Here is a 17,387-nt window from a genome sequence, read left to right on the forward strand (position 1 = left end):
GTTTGTTTCACATAATAAAACAATTTTAATAATCACAAGTTTTCCCAATTAATCATTCAAATCTTCTTGCTTGGGTTGACAAAAAAATCTTCTTTTCTCACTTACTTATGAAGGAAAATTAAAAGGTAAGAGAAGATTAAATTAATAAACGAAATAATTCAATTAAATAAATAACTTTTTAAATGAAATTTGACAGCATAATTCGAAAATTGTGGAACAGATAATGAAAAGGTCAAGAGGATTTCTCCTGATTAGCAAGAAGTCTGATCATTGCATTAAACATATTCTGCAATTCTGGCGCAAGCCTCTTTTTGAACCCCCAACAAAAATGTCCCGTGTTCGCTCAAGCATGAATAAAATTTATTTGATTAAATTGCATTTCAAGGATAAGACCTTAGAGCATCTATTAACACCAAAATATAGACATCATTATTTGAAACAAAAATTTTATAGACTTTTCAAATCTGTCCCGTTTTTTTTGATACGCACTGTAGAGAAAGTATTATTGAGGTTGTAAATGAATTTAAATATCTTGGTGTTGTATTTGATAATTGTCTTAAGTGGGATTCACATATATCGAAAATTGTCTCTAAAATATCGAGAACCATATCATGTATAAAACGCATTAGATTTTATTTACCAAAAAGAATTTTAAAATTGCTATATGATAGTTTAATATTATCACATATTGATTATGGTATAATTTTATGGGGCTGTTCAGCAAAGTGCCATCTGGATAAATTACAAAAGCTTCAAAACCGCTATGCACGTCTGATACTAGTACTTAACGCACATTATTTAACTCCCCGAATTACATTATTATCATCTTTAGGATGGCAATCCGTCACAGATAGAGTTGATTACCAATTTAAAATATGGATGTATAAAGTGATGCACAATATAACCCCCAAATATATTCAGGATATAGTGCGCCATAGAACAATACATTTCGAAACTAGATATTCAATTAACTGTCCCCTTTTTATTAAAAAACCTCAAACCGAATATTATAAAAGATCATTTTGTTATCATGGCTCTAAAATATGGAATACGTTATCCCCTTCTCTCCGTTTAGCAAATTCACTTAATTCTTTTAAAAAACAATGTAAATCGATATCCCTCACTCTTTGTTACTTTCTGTTATTATAAATTTATAGTGATTTTGATATTTTTTTTACTTTTATGTATTACATTTTTCTTTTCATTTTGTTGACGATTTTTATGTGATATTGTTTTGTCATGTTTTTAATTTCTGTTGATACAGGGCCCCTTGGTCGAGCAGTTCTTGTAACTGAAAGGGCTACCCTGTTAAAATAAAACGACAAATAAATAAATAAAAATAAATAAATGTAATATCAGTATCACCTCTTGTTGTCTGTCTGCCCACGAACATAGTAACCATTTAAATTCATACCATTTTAGAGGTAAGTGGGGCTGGGGGTGAATCCTTACAAGGAAAGAATAATTCATACATAGGCGGCGGAAGCGGAAGCGGGGGGGGGGGGACGTGTCCCCCCCTAAATTTGAGTTGGGGGGACGATCCCCCTAAATTTTTAGCTGATGACCTTTTTTTTTTAAATTCATACCATTTTATATAGAGGTAAGTGGGGCTGGGGGTGAATCCTTACAAGGAAAGAATAATTCATTATTCATATACACACTTTCTGAATTTCATGTGAAAACTGTTTAAAAAAAATCATAAGGAGGTATATATCTATAGATGCACTGTAATTATATTCTTCTTTGGTGTGTCACGTTTAATTTCAAATAAATCGCCCTGTTATTGAAAGTGGGCCTTGATAGGAATGTATCAATCTGAATTCATATGTTAAAATATTTTGGGATGTTTACACATGCATTATGTGACCTTTTTTCACTTGCATTATGACGAATACATAATCTTCAGGCATATATATAGGTCAATATTACAGTGATATTAATGTCTAATTAAAAAAGTTTTTTCTTGTTTCATTTGAAGTAACTCTCATAGGAACTCGGATCTCTTTGTCGCATCAGCATCAGGCTGGTATATATATCTACTGACATCATAGGAAACCGTTTACGTCTAAGTTAATCAGTCGTATAGTGGCTGACCTAATTGCATTTAATATAAACAAGAAGAAACAAAAAAGCATCAACTTTCAGGATATCTATGACTGTTAGAAAAACAAAACAATTACTTCATCTTCCGGCGAGTCTATAACACATGCAGCATATAGGCCTACAGGATATGGAAAAATTGTAATGGTGTTTCTAGTCACGATGTTTTGTTTCGTTTTGTTTAAAAGCATTTTATGATGATCTTCGTGTTCTAGGGCTTCATTATTTTTTTCATACAACACATCAAAGGCAAATGTGACATATAAAACCTAGCAGCATTTCAGACTTTTAAAAAGGCCAAATAAGTGTTAAATGAAGCCCTTACAAGATTACTGAATATCATTACATAGGCCCTTGTATACAACAAGAAGCTCCTGGAAGTAGACATATTCGAAACATTTTTTTCTTTTTTGGTTGCTGATGTGTTCGGTGACAAGTTTGGTTGAATCCGATCCATTTATATCATGTTTCATCAGCAGATCGATGTGATTCCTCTTGGAAATTACTCATTTCAATCGATCAGCCTATAGTTGATTGATGTATGGAGAAAATTTGATGGCTCTGAAAGAAAGAGAAGAAACTTAAAATGTAAGCATCATTAGGTGGGTAGCCGCAAATTGGGTTTCCTCTAATCAACCGAAGGAGATATCGACAGTTTTGGGGATTTCTGGTGAATCAGTAAGATGAAGACACGTCAAACGGAAAATGTTGCATTTTATTCTCCCTCGTAATCACTGCGTTTTAAGTGCTCCGGCTTCACCCAGGCGGGAAGAAACAAAAATCTTTTCCGAAATCAACGAAAAATGGGATGTGTTTTGCACCTTAAAAGAAAAAATAAGCAACTATATCGAGAAACTGTCATTCTAAATGAGGCGCCATTATTGCCATTGCGTTATGACGTAGTTAGCAAAAGGTATTCAGCAGAATGCCCCCTAAAATATTTTTTTTTACATACATGCAGACATGTATTTTTCCTTGGTGAAATTATTGACGATATAACGGACATCTGTTGGGCTATTCAAAATAGCTTGACAAGGGTATTATCTGTGTTGAAAAAAGTTAAATCGCTTTGAATTGATTCTATAGTGGATAATCTCATCTTCTTGACTTTTTGATGATGGTGGGGCTAAATATATGCGAGTTATTGTGATTGAAAAAAAATAATTTGGTATAAAATAAACTGGTATAATATGCATCTTGAAGCATATGGAAACTAATTTAGAATTTAGGGCTGTCACACAAACATAAAAATATAGTCACATGTCACAAAACTAATTTAACTTATGTTGTAACTCATTGACACCCTTTTGTCTGGGCGAATCAGAATATTTTCCTTCATTATTTTTTGCAGTAACAGATAGTAAATTATCATATACTATCACCATAACTGTTGGATGTGATGGAATGTACTAATTTCTATCAGAATTTTCGCATGAAATATATTGGAAATGATCTTTGCAAAAATGCAATCCGCATTCGGGTATTTGTCATCAATGGCGTACCGTGGGTCACGGCATGGGGCGGAGGGGTGGGGGTAGCACTGCAGAGCAAAAAAAAAGATTGAGTCACCATAGAGAACGATATGCCTGCAAGTTATCATGCGCTTAATAAATATCCTCTTTTATTATTATTATCATTATTAAGGGTATACATCTACTAATCAAATAATGCGAGCGCGAAGCGTGAGCTGAAATTAGTTTGATAATCAAACAGGACATTATCGGCGCTGCGTACGTGTCACACTACCATGACTACGGAAATTTTGTTATGTATTGACTACCCCCCCCCCCCGACACTCTTTTTAGCAATTCATGAAGATCATATGTTATCCCATCATGTGCCGATTTTTTAAATTATTTATTATTATTATTTTTTTAGTATTAAACCTAAACACGTAAAATTTTGAAGAAACTTTGGTTTTAATAAAATGATCATAGGCCCTACGTAGCTCATTGCTAAAAAAAAATTGCGAGCGCGAAGGAACAGGTGAAAAAATTTTTATACACCAAACCTAAAAAAAGGACACTTTAATGACTTTTTAAGGCATTCGTGAATATCATACGTATTTCAATAATATTTTTATGCCAGTGCGAAGCGAGACCGGATTTTTTTTTTATATTCAAACACTTGATGCATGGAGCTATTAACAGCTGTATGCTTGATGTATATATTGACATGAAAACGCATAGCTCCATCTAATCCTCATGAAGGGGATTATGTATCTCCTTAAACGGACGATGTGAGCACCAGGAGAGATCATAACGCATAGGCCCTAAGAAAATCAAATGCCAGTCAGTGAATCTGCCTGTATCTGTATGTCCGTTGGCGTACAATCACCAGCATCTGGGGAGCGTTTCATGAAAGGACTTGTCGGACGGTTTATCCGACAAGTCCTATTTTATCAGACAGTTACTATAGTAACAGTGCTTCTCAACCAATCAGAATCTAGGAAAGTTGTCAGATCTGACAACTTGTCGGACGAAAATATTGATGAAAGGCGCCCCCCAGGTTGTCGCGTACGTTTGGGTTTAGGGGGTCAAGCGCTAAACACAGTTAATTTTGGTAGTGTGCTTTTGAGACAAGGGTGTTAATGTCCAAACTTTCACGTTTGAATACTCCTACCTCTTCAGAATTTCTGACATCCTCACCAAGAAGGTTCCATTCTGGGATGGATGAAGGTAAGGAGTTGTTTCCAATCTTCCCCGATACCGTAGACGGGGGGGGGGGGGTATGGGGTATGGTATGTGGTCTTGACTCAACAAAATACGCCTTTCATTAAGGTTATTGCTTGAACTATTCCCCATAATAATAATAATAATAATAGGGCCTATGATAATAATGGGGAGGCGCGATAGCTCAGTCGGTAGAGCGGGGGTTTCGGATTCCGGTGACGGGTTCGATTCCCAAGTGGTGCGCTAGTGCCCTTTGGTAATTTATCCTCATTAGTCCTCGGAGAGGACCTTAAGCCGTTGGTCCCCTGGTTGCTTGGTCACAGGCATTCGTGCTTTCTTAGCAGTCAGGTAAAAAACCTCAGCATAACGTATAATAATAATAATAGGTTTTTCATCAGTCGCGATATAAAACGCTCGAGCTACCCGAAAGCCCCGAATTCCTATGCCCCGCCCCGCTCGAATACGTCAGGATGATGTCACCAAATATTAAACCAATCACAGTACGTCTTATGAAGAAATTCGTTCGATCGACCAATCAGGATGGAGATTCAATGGTAGGGATTTAAACTGCGCAAAGCGCACAAACAAACCCGCTGATCGGAAGGTTGACAGCTTACTAAATAAATTTGGTACTTGTAAGTCTATTATTGTATTTTACTTATATTTTGAGACCTAGAACTGCAATGTCCTCAATAATTTAGCATTCTGAACTGCAAATTGCCATTGCTGTCGAGTGCTGCTTATGCTGTTCGACTCGACAGATATTCCGTCAAAATAAACCCAGTCGACAGTGCAGTCCCATGTATTTACATTTCTGTCATGTTGTTATTGTTACTAGGAGTGAACCCAGGGAGCGCCGGCCCGCTCGCTACGCGGGCCGGCCCCCAGGAGCTCACCGTGTATCATTCACACATTGTACGAGGTTAGTATGTACTAACCTCGTACAATAGACCGTGTTTGACCCTGGATTTCGAAGTAGTCGGCAAACATCGCTTCATTGCTGAAGTAATATTTGCCGAAACTCCTCGCTACGCACTGCACCGGGGCTCTTGCCGGTAAGTAGCAATAGTTTATTAAATATGAAAATAATAATAAGATAATAATCAGTAAAAAAAAGCAAATTTCGCTTACCTCGGCCTCGAAAGTGACTTCGCTTGTCTCTTCGATGGAAATACAAACAATGAAGCCCATTGATGGCGCTAATGATTTCACAACCTTGATTCAGCTCCTCGGTAATTTTATAACTGTATCTAAATTCTTTGAATGCGCAATCCTTATGATTAATTTACTAATTATGGGCACCAATGAATGAAATACCTTCAAAAACATAATTAAAGATTATTATTGGTGGATGATAACACTCATTTGCAATTAATTTAAAAAGATGACTGATAAAAAAATGAAAATAATATACGTGCCTGGAAAGAAACCAGCAGTACAACTACAAGCTTTGACGAACGTCAAATAATACGTATACCAAAGTCTATACAATGAAAAGATTGGACACTTCACGGACTTTGCGTAATGCCTTGCATCGATATGCGTGTAAAATAGTGTAGGTGCCTATTCTTTCCCTTGTCGTGTCTTTGATATGAATATAAATCGCGCGCCCTCTTCAGAAGAAAATTGATATCCACGCTGATTGATTTCTATCTCCGTGAAATCTTCACTAAAGATCAAGAAAATATACATATTTTTAGAAAGAAACTTCAAGAAGTCACAGAATGATCTAAATGATTCGGTAAGTGTCATAGCAGGATGTGGAATACCAAATCATACATGATGTTTTATGTGGGCAAAATCCCACTGTATTTTGGAAGTGTCGTGTGTGTCGCTTGCGTATGACTGATATTCCTTTGCACGTGAGATGATATGAACCCATGGGTGACCGTGTATTTACCCATACCCACGGGACAATGGTAGATTATGGTCAAAATATCTCGCAAGATAAATTATGAAAACAGAAATTATGCACTTACCACGATTATATGGATGAAGGTCTAACGAGTGGTAACCCAGGGAACTCCCGCGTAGCGGGCGGGAGCCCAGGATCTTACGTGCAGTTTGGCATACTCACCTGACAAGCGTGAAGTATGGTCAAAATAATTCTCCGAATAAATAATTAAAACAGAAAACAAGCACTTACCATGATTATATGGATGATGGTCTAACGAGTGGCAGTTTTTCTGACATCTGGGCACAGACTGGAACCTCAAAAAACGAAAAGTTCTCTCCTACCCCCGTCTCGATCGGCCATTTTTGTTATGAATTGTAACAAAATGGCCGATCGAGACGGGGGTAGAAGGAGACGGCTCGCTATCGTGCAGCCACATTTAGGGGACTTGCAATTGATGCAAAATCCCCCTGTAGGGGCTCTTCAATTTTTGTCTTTAATGAATAAAAATTTTGAAAATTAATGCGACCAAAATGCAAATTAATATTCCCTCTTGGCATTAATAGCCAAAAAACTGAGAAAAATCAAGTTAAAAGGAACAAAAACAGTGACTTACCTCAACCGCGTAGCCAGGGTTGGGTGCAGGGAGGGGGACTTTCCCCCTCCCGTGCGAAGCTTTCGATGTTTCATAAATTAAAATGAAAAGGAGCCGTCTCTTGTCTCTAGTATATCAGCTCCAATTCAGTTGACTATATTGTGATTTTGAACCTTGTTTTAAAATTGATTGTGAATTACGCACAAAAAAGGAATACAATGGAGGAAATTAAAATAATAATAACTCCGCGCGAAGTGTGGAAGCTAGAGCGTTTTGTCAATTTTTTTGCCATGAAAAGGATCCCGAGAAAAGGGTGTTCTCAAAGACATATTGAATACTTCCCTGGGAAAGCGACAGTGCATATCTTTAACTCGCAAAACTGACGAGAAGAAGTGTACAGTGGTGTACCAGTCAGCAATCTTTGAGCATAGTTTACACTCGAATTTACACTCGAGTCCAGAACAATAGAGTGACCAAGCCAGAACAAAAGGAGAACAATAGATTCACTGGACCATTTCCTTTGTTCTTGCTCGAGTGTAAAATCGAGTGTAAATCATGCTCAAAGATTGCTGACTGGGTCTGTATATGTCGGGCGGAAGATATTCCTCCCCGCGCAGAGCAATATAATTCTGAAATTTCAAAGGGCGGACGTTTCATCAAATACAGATATCTCCAATACACCCATCGGCTATAATTCAATTGATTTTCTAGGATTATTGAACTTCATTACAAGGAAAATGGTGCGCTAAAAGTTGAAATTTCTGTGATTTATTGAAATTACATTAAAAAAAAGGATGCCTTATTTCTTTGACTTATCCTAAAGCGCTTCATTTTGAATTATAAAGAAACTTACGTGTCATTCAAACTGAGGGCGCAAAACAGGACAGGAGATGAACGTACAGGGAAATGACATGAAGTTTAATAGAATTTGATAAAAAGATATTGTACTTTTTTATCTCATACAAGAATTTTATACCTTCCTCTTTTTAAATTAGGAACCCGTTTGCCCCAAAATTATGGTTGTTTAGTAATGAGCTGAAAAGCAGAGAAGTTGACTTTATGGAGGTGACGGCAGAAATTGATGAAAAGACTACCCGCCCAGAGCCGACCCGACCAGAAGTTGCGCGATCAATTAAAAAAAAGATTACTTAAACTTCGGCCTAACCTTACTCTAATTCCATGCCGCAATGCATACATTTGAACTTTAACCGGCAAGAAACACATATAGCTGAGATGGAAAAACAGGGTTTAGAGAAAGGGTGGGGGAAACAATGGAGATCTTCAATATTGTCATTTAACCGCGCGCAGCGTGGTAGCAAAATTCATACATAAATTTAGAGCAAGAGTGAAGGAGTTTCACTTTTAAGAAAAAAATAAAGAATGAAAAGAAAAAAAACCACAAAGCTACCTTTGTTCCCTTTCCTCCCTTCCCTTTTCCTTTTCTTCTCTCTTTTTTCCCTTCTTTTTTTTTCTTTTTGGGGACATTTTGGGGGGGCGACCGCCCCCCCTGGCTACGCGCCTGACTTACCTCGGCTGTCGCCCAAATTCACTTCCCGTTTTATCCGATCTTAAACACATGGCCATTAAGTCCCCTGTACAGATCGCGCTAGAACTTCGGTCTCTGTATTTGGTGAGTGAAGCCAACGGAGTTCAGCTGAACAACCAACATAACAGAGACCGAAGCTTTTGGTCTACTACCTGACCTACCAATTTAGATTAACTTTGATTTCAAGAAAATTTTCAATTGATAATGTTCCTTATATTCTTACGAATATAGAAAAAATATAGAATATAGAAAAAAATAGATAAAAATTATTATTTTACAAATAATAAAATTTGTTACGTGATTATAAACTGCTTATTTATAATCACGTAAGAACCCTAACCCTATGGTTTTCCTTGATTTTCTTTTTTAAAAAGCCACTTTCCGTTTCAAATGGCTAATTGCATGAATTCTGTCCGTTTTCCGTGATCGCAGTAAATCACTGTCCCTACACTAGATCTTCTAGACAAACTAAATCTATCAACTGATGTGCGAAGAAACCATTTTCGCAAGCCAGTGACAATGTCAATGATCAATCACCACAATTCACACCAAATAAACAATAAAAGACATTGGTATCACTCATGATTTCAACTCCAAAATTCTCTCTGAAATGTCAAACGTCAGATTTTGCCTTAAAAACTTGGAATCTGATTTCAAGAAACAGGGATCGCTAAAAGTAAAAAAGATGTGCTAGAAACTAAGAATCTGGTTTTGTTCTGCTTTTTCGAAATTTCATGCATTGACTATTGAGTGTGCGATGCGCTATGTCAAACAACGGGCAGAGGGAGTCGATTCTTATCCACGAAACCTGGTGATAATTTCAAGAGTTTATGAAATATTGAAAATGAACTGCAATTAAAAGTAGGCAAGTTACGCGTGTTGGTATTAATTTCATTTGTGAAAAGATAGCCTAAGAAATAAATCATGCCGAAAAGCTTATTATGTCAAATCTTGGACAAGTTACTCAAATAAATATATAAAACATTTAGCAAGGAACAGTTGGATATTCATGCACATGCCAAAATATGGCTTTATTCTGTCAAATTTTGAAGGAAATTCCAGGGCATTTAATTCCTAAAGACATTGGATTATTTAGTCAGAAGAATGAAGGCACTATAGCCTTGAGAAATGGGACTGGACTAATCATGATATCCGGTTATATGGTTTTGGAAACTCTTTCAGTGATATCCCACTAGCGCAGTGGCAGTGTGTTGGACTGAGAATCAAAAGATTGGAGCAACAGAGGTTTGAATCCCAGAAAGGTAGTGATTAATGTGTGACTGGAAACGGAAGTACAGCGCGTCCCAAAAAAAACTTTACACTTTTGAAATGGCCGCCAAATAAAAAATCTAGCACTTTGGGGAAAAAGACTCACATATATGGAAAGCCAATGAAGTCAACTTTCTAATGACACCAGAAAGTTGGAAAACTATTAATTCTTGAGCGAGCACTGCCCACTGAAACAAAGGGTATGAAAATTAGGGTGGGCTGGAATTAGCCTTCCAATTTATTTCAGTTGTTGAGAGGCAAATCATTTCGAACTTGCAAAGTTAAGGGCGTTGTGATAAATTAATGATCAACCTTGATCAGTTTTGATAGCTTAAGCCAATTTTTTAAGTTATTAAATTGAACTTTTATGCATGAGTGAACACAAATTACACTTTTGGAGAAGCATTTCAACTTTATCATTTGGGGCAGCATTACAACTTTATCATGGGGATCTCAGCAATGTGTTCATGGGAGTCGGCCAGTCGGGAGAATAGGGGTGAGAATCGTGAGATAGGGCTAAAGTGGGAGAAGTAGGTTGATGAAATAAGGGTCAACAGAACATTCAGCCCCTGCCCCCCCCCCCCTCTTTCCCACCCTCCCCTCCTGTTGAGAGACTGATGGCTATTCTCATGTACGCGTGAAGTCCAGAGCAGAATGTTGGTTTAATGATTAATTCTGAATTAGGGCATCAACTTTTTCCTATCAATCATTCAATCAACAATTTATCAGTAAATCAACTCATACAATGTGCATTATGATCAATAAAACATTCATTTTTTTTTCCAGTGAATTATTTCATTAATCATTATAATCATTAAATTTTTTTGGTAATCATTCAAACTGACCATCAGCCACCGGTCACTTGGCAGTTAAGTTTTGAAAAGGCTACAATCCAGGAGATGAGACAGAGAGAGAGAGAGAGGGGGGGGGCTGGAAAATGGAGATGAAGAGGGGAGGGTACCTATGACTTTTATTTTTTAAATTAAGGACAAAAAGAAGAGGAATGCCCTTTTAACTAAGTCTCAGCATACCTCGCCCTCTTGCTCGTAACAGGTACATGTACCATCACATTACTCTGACTCTCATGAACACACTTCTGATGTCCACAAGATGAATATGCTACACTAAAATTACAATTCCTGTTCACTCATGCAGTACATTTCAATTTAGTAATTCATGAAATTTGCCTATTAAAACCCAAACTTATCTCACTCATGAATAGCAGAACACCCTTAGCTTTCTAAGTTCCAAAGGACTAACCTCTCAAAAAACTGTATGGCTAATTCCTGCCCAGCCTAGCCAAGCTTAGTCTCTCAGGAGGAGAGAAGTGGGGGAAGGGGGTAGAGATGGAGGGAGGGGTTGCTAAATGTTCTGTTGACCTTTAGCCCATCAACTTACTTCACCTACCTAAGTCATATTACCCCCTCTTCTCCTGAGTGTCATGAACACATTATTGAGATCCACATGATCCACATGATAAAGCTGCACTAAAATTGCAATTCATGATCACTCATGCATTAAATTTCAATTTGATAACGTATGAAATTTTCACAAACAACAAACTGATCACATCTGATCTTTAATTCACCAAATAACCTTCAACTTTGCAAGTACCAAACAAAAAATCTGAAAGAAATTGGAAGGCTAATTCCAGCCCACCCTAATTTGCATACCTTCTGTTTCAGTGGGCAGTGCTCGCTGAAGCATGAATGATTTTCCAACTTTTTGGTGTCATTTGAAAGTTGACTTTATTGGCTTTCCATATCTATAAGTCTTTTCCCCCAAAGTGCTACATTTTTTATTTGGCAGCCATTGCAAAAGTGTATAGTTTTTTTGGGACGCACTGTAGAAAAGAAAAAAAGGGAAAAAATATTTCTTAGCTGGGACTTCAAAAACAAATTTACTGGGGGTACATATGGAAATGCAATTTTCTTAAAAATTGGAAAGTGGTATTTCTTGTGTGTGGATTTTTGTGATGTGAAGGAGGCAAGAATGAGTGAAAATCTGTAAATTTGTGTACTAAGTAAATGGAGAGTTGTCCACACAATCCCCTGTGATGTACATGTAGCATGTTTCAAACTTCCATAACTTATTTTATTACCGATTTTGATAAATCTACTTTTATATCAATAATATTCTCATTTCCCTCTCAGATTGATGAATTTCTTGGGATGTAGCTCCAATTGAGATGCTAGCTCACAGTACGACTACATGCATTTACCCCCCAAAAAAAATTATTTGAGAAAAAAGTTTTCCCAAATGATGTGAGTTGATTACTCTTTTTTTTTCCTGGTGGTTGTTAATAACAGAGCATTATGTCTACATCGACCGAGGCAGATAGCATCCCGATGCTCCCTCCCGATGATTCTCCAGGAAGCTCCATCTCCTCGAGTCTCCAGGAAGAATACCAGGAGCTGCTGCAGTATGCTGTAGTCACTCCACATTATGATCCTTCTCAGCTCCCCCACACCCTTGCCGGTGCTGCTCAATCGTTCCAACCCCAGAGACAGATCAAAGACCAGCTCATCTATCTCCAGTCAAGCGGTAAATAACAAATCACTTCCACACATACTATATAATAGGCCTACATCCTGAAAAATAAACGTGTAAATACGTGTGAACTCATCACCGATTTGTGCGCTATTTTTCACATTGCACGCATTTGAGCCTTGTGCACTACACAGCTCTGCATCAGATCCTGTATGACTTAAACTGTGCTGTAACCCGTACTTCTGGTTTTGCAAGTAAAACAAAAAAGTTAAATGCTTGGTTATTTTATATGTTTGTGTCTAATTTTAAGATTAGACCCCCTGAATACTTTTCAGTGATAAATTCATGGGGTTGTGTTATGAAAATTGTCGTGATACAAATATTCTTGTATGGTGACAATATAGTTTGTTCTGTAAATTCTTTAACATTCCTTGTAACTTTTGTTGTATCTTTTACTGAGTGCTCCTAATGTCAGAGCTAGATGATATTTGTTAAACTACAAATGGTGCATAGATTTCTCTGTGCCAGATGACTTAGCAATATATAAAGTACATGTATTCTGAAAATTCTCATGTAAACTTTTGTCTCGCCTGCATAGCAGAGCGAGACTAGAAGCACCGCTTTTCTGACGGCGACGGTGTCATCAACATTAAAATCTTAACCAAGGTTAAAGGGATGGTCGGGGCTGAAAGTTTTTATAGATTAATAAATAGAGTAGAATTCACTGAGCAAAATGTTGAAATTTCATCAAAATCGGATTTGTAACAAAGTTATTGTATTTTAAAGTTTAGCAATATTTTGTGAAAACAGTCATGAATATTCATTACAAATGTAGGTGGGCTGATGATGTCACATCCCCACTTGTTCTTTCGTATTTATTAAATGAAATTAGGTTTATTCAAGTTTTTTTCTTCCAAGAACTAAGAAAATTGGATTGACAACTGATTTAGCGCATTAGATAATTCTTGCTGCAACTTATTTCATTATAAGGGAGACATATTATTCAAACAAGTATGAAATAATGATAAAAATATATTAATTAATGTAATAACATAAGAAAATGGTAAGTGGGGATGTGACATCATCAGCCCACTTAATGAATGTTCATTACAACTGGTTTCACAAAATATTGCTAAACTTTAAACTTCATTTACTAAATATTTTCAGCCCGGACCATCCCATTTTGAAATGTCATTATAACTTAGAAAGTAAATGGACCTAGTTCATGAAACTTTGACAAGGGTAATCAAGTTTAACTGAACATCCCCTCTAAAGGCCACCGCACACCTTACGACCCGACTGGTCGGCGACTGGCTTGCGACTGAGTGAGGGGAGATGAATCGCAAGGCAGTCATAAGCCTCGACACCGCACACCTTGCGATCCGATCTGCGACTCACGCATGCGCTTTTTGCTTTTTGGCTTAGCATCTGAGAAATTGCGCTTACTACTGCGTATGCGCGTTGTTTATCATAATACGCGTTATGCAACTCTGCTGTCTGATTGGCTGGAGGTTGGATTGAGCTTGCGATCCAGTCATAAGGATTCGACATGTCAAATCCTTCCGATTTTCCTTGCGACTTGTCTCTGACCAGTCTGCGACGCTCAAGCTGACAAGAGCTGTGACGTCACATCTCCCCTTACCCAGTCGCAAGCCAGTCGGCGACCGGTCGGGTCGTAAGGTGTGCGGTGGCCTTAAGTCTCAGGTCACATGACTAAGGTCAAAAGTAATTTAGGTTCAATGAATTTTAATACACCATGTTGGGGGAATAAATATCAATAACCAAGGTTAAGTTTTTGAAATGTCATAACTTAAAAAGTATATGGACCTAGTTCATGAAACTTACACATAAGGGTAATCAAGTATTACTGAACATCCTGTCTGAGTTTCAGGTCACATGACCAAGGTCAAAAGTCATTTAGGTTCAGTGAATTTTAATAGACCATGTTGGGGGGAATTAATATAAAAATCTTAACCAAGGTTAAGTTTTTGAAATGTCATCATAACTTAGAAAGTATATGGACCTAGTTCATGAAACTTAGACATAAGAGCAATCAAGTATCCCTGAACATCCTTTGTGAGGATCAGGTCACAAGATCAAAGGTCATTTAAGGTCAATGAACTTTGTCATATTGGGGGTATTTGTTGAATTGGAATTATGATTTACAAATTCGATGGATCTAATTCATGAAACATAGACATAAGGGTAATCAAGTATGAATAATTGTTTTGCACATGCCTTATGTCACATAATCATGGTCAAAGGTCTTTTGGGTCAATTATAGAATTTTACTCTCATATGAATGTTTCTTATGTGAATAATTATTCAGCTGTTTTCAATTCAGCACTACTGCTATATTGAATCGCATAATGCAGGCGAGGCTGCCAGGTTGACTTACTTGGGAATTTACAACTGGTGGAGAGTCTATTGTAATTCATTGTTGTGTATGATTTTCTCAGTGAACAAGAATTGTTTCTAGCTAGATCCAGCAAGAAACCCTTGTTTTACACACAGGAAACATGACAGAGACATTACAGAGACAGAATTATAGATTTTTCAGTAATTCAAAGATCTCATTCCAGACAAATCTTTCTAATTTAGAGGAAAATATGCATGGAAGAATAACCATGTGTGTATTTTCAACATAGTAGTTGCATGCACAGTCATAAGCATCAGGGCCGCAAGGAAAATTACCCGCCATGTTCTAATAATATGCTAGCCTTTTTTTTTTACTAATGAGAAGCTTCTGTTAGTTGATGTAATCATATAGGAGTTAATGACTGGTTGACAAAAGAAGAATGGGCCTATCCATATATAAAATGTGGCTTCCATGACATAGCTCCACTGCAAATTTCATACATTAATGTCATTATGGAATGACCAACTTCAACCCTGAATTTAACATTATACCCTATCTTACACCTAACATCAAATCCCGTTGCAACCCTTAACCTAACCCTATCGTAGAAGAAATACATGTAAAGTCCAGAGAAAAACAAAATTATAAACAGAGATAATGTTAATTTGAAATAATATATTTGTGAAAAGTGTTCCATGTATCTTCCTGAGATAACAGAAAAGGGTCAAGAAAAGTTAAAGGACAAAACAGAAAATTGATTTGATTAAAAAGAGAAAAATCTAACTAGCATAACACTGAAAATTTCATCAAAATCGGGTGTAAAATAAGAAAGTTATGACATTTTATTAAACTTTCGCTTAATTTCACAAAACAATTTTATGCACATCCTGGTTGGTATGCAAATGAGGAGACTGATGACATCACTCACTATTTTATTTTATTATATGAATTCTAATTATTCCTCATTAAATGAAACAGCGATTAGTTCCTCCCTGAACATGTGATATTAGCATTGCTTAATACTATATGATTCAGTCAAGTCGATCACTATTTTCATATCTGTAAAAAATGAAATATTGTATAATTGAAACAATAAAAAACAAAAGAAATAGTGAGTGATGGACATCATCAACTGATTCAGCCTTTGGCTGCTAATTGAATTTTTATCACAATAAATACCATTTATCTATCTCATTTGCATGTCACTGAGTTGTGCATATGATTTATCACTGAAAAATAAGCGAAATTTAAAAATGCCATAATTTTCATATTTTACAACCGATTTTGATGAAATTTTCAGTGTTATGCTAGTTTGATTTTTCTCTATTTATTCAAATCAACATTTTGCTGGGGTGGACTTGACCTTTAGTTTAAGACAATTTTAGATTAAGGCTTGATGTTGATTATTGTAACAGACTTCTGAATGGTTTCAGTTGTGTTGTTATGCAACAGTATAGTTTGCAGACCTTAAAATTGAGCCTTAAAAAAAGAAGATGTTTGAATTGTTTTCGTTAAATTGTTTATACACAAGAGTGGATTGACCTTGAAACGATAATAAAACACATAAAAAAGTATGTGCCAAAGCTAAAGTTTAACTTAACCAATGCTCATATAATTTGGTATGTACATGTATGATACTAGACCAAAAGCTTCGGTCTCTGTTTTGTTGTTGTTCAGCTGAACTTCATTGGCTTCACTCACCAAATAAAGAGACCGAAGTTCTAGCGCGATCTGTACAGGGAACTCAATTGCCATATGTTTATGTACTTAAGATCGGATAAAACGGGGAAGTGAATTTGCGCGACAGCCCAGGTAAGTCACTGTTTTTGTTCCTTTTAACTACATTTTTCTCAGTTTTTTGCAATTAATGCCAAGAGGGAATATAAATTTGCATTTTGGTCACGTTAATTTTCAAAATTTCTATTAATTAAAGACAAAAATTGAAAAGCCCCGACGGGGGGATTTTGCATTGCAAGTCCCCTAATGTTGGCTGCACGATAGCGAGCCGTCTGTGTACGAGGAGAAAAAAAAAATGTTAAAAAACTCCTCGAAACAGACAGCTGACAGCTGTCTAGTATGATACTAGCATGGATCCAAGGAAGCCTATTGATTTTTTTTAGTTCAAAAGGTCAAAGGTTACGGTCACAGTGACATGTTTTCATCTTACCCTTCTGCAGTCTAAACGCAACGATTTCAGTTTAACTTAACCAAGGCTCATAATTTGGTATGTATGATACTAGCATGGATACAAGGAAGCCTATTGATTTTTAGGTCAAAATGTCAAGTCGCCACCTTCCTCTTGTCTTGCTTGACCAATAACTCCATTTACAGGTGGGCGTATTATGTGCCCTAGCGACACTTTTGTTCAGCTTTAATTTCAAAATTTCAGTTAATGTACATGTAACTGTACCGGTGGCCTGTAACACAAAACTTAGCAATGATCGTAGAACATTTTTCTACAA

General features: G+C 36.7%; 1 protein-coding gene across 1 annotated transcript in view; it reads left to right on the plus strand.

Moving 5' to 3' along the window:
• Positions 1 to 5,374: 5,374 nt before the first annotated feature.
• LOC121411462 (centrosomal protein POC5-like) overlaps positions 5,375 to 17,387 on the plus strand; it is a 62,031-nt gene continuing 50,018 nt past the window's right edge. The window contains 3 exon segments of the mRNA XM_041604215.1: positions 5,375 to 5,407; positions 9,990 to 10,069; positions 12,386 to 12,620. Coding sequence (XP_041460149.1) covers positions 12,392 to 12,620 — 229 coding nt within the window. The 5' untranslated portion in view covers positions 5,375 to 5,407; positions 9,990 to 10,069; positions 12,386 to 12,391.

This window comes from Lytechinus variegatus, chromosome 3, assembly GCF_018143015.1.
Source record: "Lytechinus variegatus isolate NC3 chromosome 3, Lvar_3.0, whole genome shotgun sequence".
Classification (NCBI taxonomy): domain Eukaryota; kingdom Metazoa; phylum Echinodermata; class Echinoidea; order Temnopleuroida; family Toxopneustidae; genus Lytechinus; species Lytechinus variegatus.